This window comes from Gavialis gangeticus, unplaced genomic scaffold (genome assembly GCF_001723915.1).
Source record: "Gavialis gangeticus isolate Ggan-Ray unplaced genomic scaffold, GavGan_comp1, whole genome shotgun sequence".
NCBI lineage: Eukaryota > Metazoa > Chordata > Crocodylia > Gavialidae > Gavialis > Gavialis gangeticus.
In genome coordinates, this window is record NW_017729031.1 from 45006563 (window position 1) to 45008581 (window position 2019).

Sequence of the window (2019 nt, forward strand, 5' to 3'; positions counted from 1 at the left end):
AATTAAAAGCACGGGCTGGTGTAAAGGTTTGATGGTCATGAGCTGGAGGCCAAGGAGTATTGGGGAGGGGGAATTGTAAAGCCCCTGCAGCAGGTGTTTCGGGGTTAGCTTCAGTTCAGTAAACCCTGCTGGCTTGTCTCTGCTTTGAACAGTGCGTGTCCAAGAGCCGGGGTCGCCTGTTGCCCCTGGGCGCGGGGTCTTACAGACTGGCCGGCCAGAGACGGGAGCTAGCGCCGACCCCGCGGGCACGGGCCGGCCTCTGGCCTGCTTGCTGGGCCGCTTCAAAACTTTGCCGTGCGAGCCCAGGCTCGGGAGGAGGGGGGTGCGCGACACCCAGGGCTCTGCGGCCCAGGCGGCCGGCCCGCCCGGGCTCCCCGCGCTGGGGCTCGTCTCGGGCCGGCACCCAGCGCTCTGCTCTCCCCTCCTTCTCTCCGGCAGGATCTACACGGGCTGCGACATGGACCGGCTCACGCCCTCCCCCAACGACTCGCCCCGCTCGCAGATCGTGCCCGGGGCCCGCTACGCCATGGCGGGCTCCTTCCTGCAGGACCAGTTCGTGAGCAACTACGCCAAGTCCCGCTTCCACCCGGGCGCGGGCGCCGGCCCCGGGCCGGGCACGGACCGCAGCGTGCCGCACACCAACGGGCTGCTGTCGCCGCAGCAGGGCGAAGACCCGGGCGCGCCGTCCCCGCAGCGCTGGTTCGTCACCCCGGCCAACAACCGCCTCGACTTCGCCGCCTCCGCCTACGACACGGCCACCGACTTCGCCGGCAACGCGGCCACGCTGCTGTCCTACGCGGCCGCCGGCGTGAAGGCGCTGCCGCTGCAGGCGGCGGGCTGCACGGGGCGGCCGCTGGGCTACTACGCCGACCCGTCGGGCTGGGGCGCCCGCAGCCCGCCGCAGTACTGCAGCAAGTCCAGCTCCGTGCTGTCGTGCTGGCCCAACAGCGCGGCCGCCGCCCGCATGGCCAGCGGCAACCCCTACCTCGGGGAGGAGGCGGAGAGCCTGGCCCCCGAGCGCTCCCCGCTGCCGGGCGCCGAGGACTCCAAGCCCAAAGATTTGTCTGACTCCAGCTGGATCGAGACCCCGTCCTCCATTAAGTCCATCGACTCCAGCGACTCTGGGATATACGAGCAGGCCAAGCGGAGGCGGATCTCGCCGTCGGACACGCCGGTGTCCGAGAGCTCCTCGCCCCTCAAGAGCGAAGTGCTGAGCCAGAGGGACTGTGAAAAGAACTGCGCCAAGGACATCGGCTACTACGGCTTCTACTCGCACAGCTAGAGCCGCCCGGGCCCTCGGGCCCCGCCGGCGACCGTCGCCGGGCCTTTTGCACAGCGACCTCGGCAGTCAGCGCACTGAGCTCCACCTTTTCACCCGAGCTGCGATGTCCCCGCGGGCCCCCGCCTGCCGGGGCCCCGGCGCTGAGACCGCGACCGCGACCGCGCCGCGGACTGTCCCAGCCTCCTCGGCCCACGTTAGACTCTCAAACACTCAGCGCTTCCTTCCTTTGCCCCTGGCTGGATAGTAGGGGGTGGTAGTGATAGTGGGACAGAGCCTGTGAGACGCCTGTACATAGTGTTTAATTCCCTGTGCCGGATGGTTCTGCTCTCTCCGTTCCCATCGTGAAGTCACAAAACTAGCTCTCGTTTAACTTTCTCCGTCCCTCCCCTCCCCTCCCCTCCTCCAGGTTCTCTCTCTCCGACATGCCTCTGGAAAGATGAAATGGCCCAGAGCTGTAGCAGCGAGTAATGGGTTTCTCACTTCCCTGCAATCCCGCGCATGAAATAATTACTCTGTGCCCTGGGCTAACACAGCTAAGGAGTAGCTGTGCTTCCCCCTCAAAAGAGGAGAGCTCCATCTTGTAGGAAAGTCGATTAAGTAGCATGACGCCTTCAAACAGCAAAATTAACTGCATCTGTATCTCTTCCCCCCCTTCTTTTAAAAGGAACAGCTCGATATCAGCAATATTATTATTATTATTATTATTATTATTATTATTTATTTTTTTTTTGTGCATA

General features: G+C 63.9%; 1 protein-coding gene across 2 annotated transcripts in view; it reads left to right on the forward strand.

Annotated features, from left to right (window-relative positions):
* The window catches only part of TBR1 (T-box, brain 1), an 18127-nt gene extending 16125 nt beyond the window's left edge, over positions 1 to 2002 (forward strand). For both annotated transcript variants that reach the window (XM_019522704.1, XM_019522703.1), the window contains one exon: positions 439 to 2002. In XM_019522704.1, coding sequence (XP_019378249.1) covers positions 439 to 1282 — 844 coding nt within the window. In that variant the 3' untranslated portion in view covers positions 1283 to 2002. The remainder of the gene's footprint in view (positions 1 to 438) is intronic.
* The last annotated feature ends 17 nt before the right edge of the window (positions 2003 to 2019 follow it).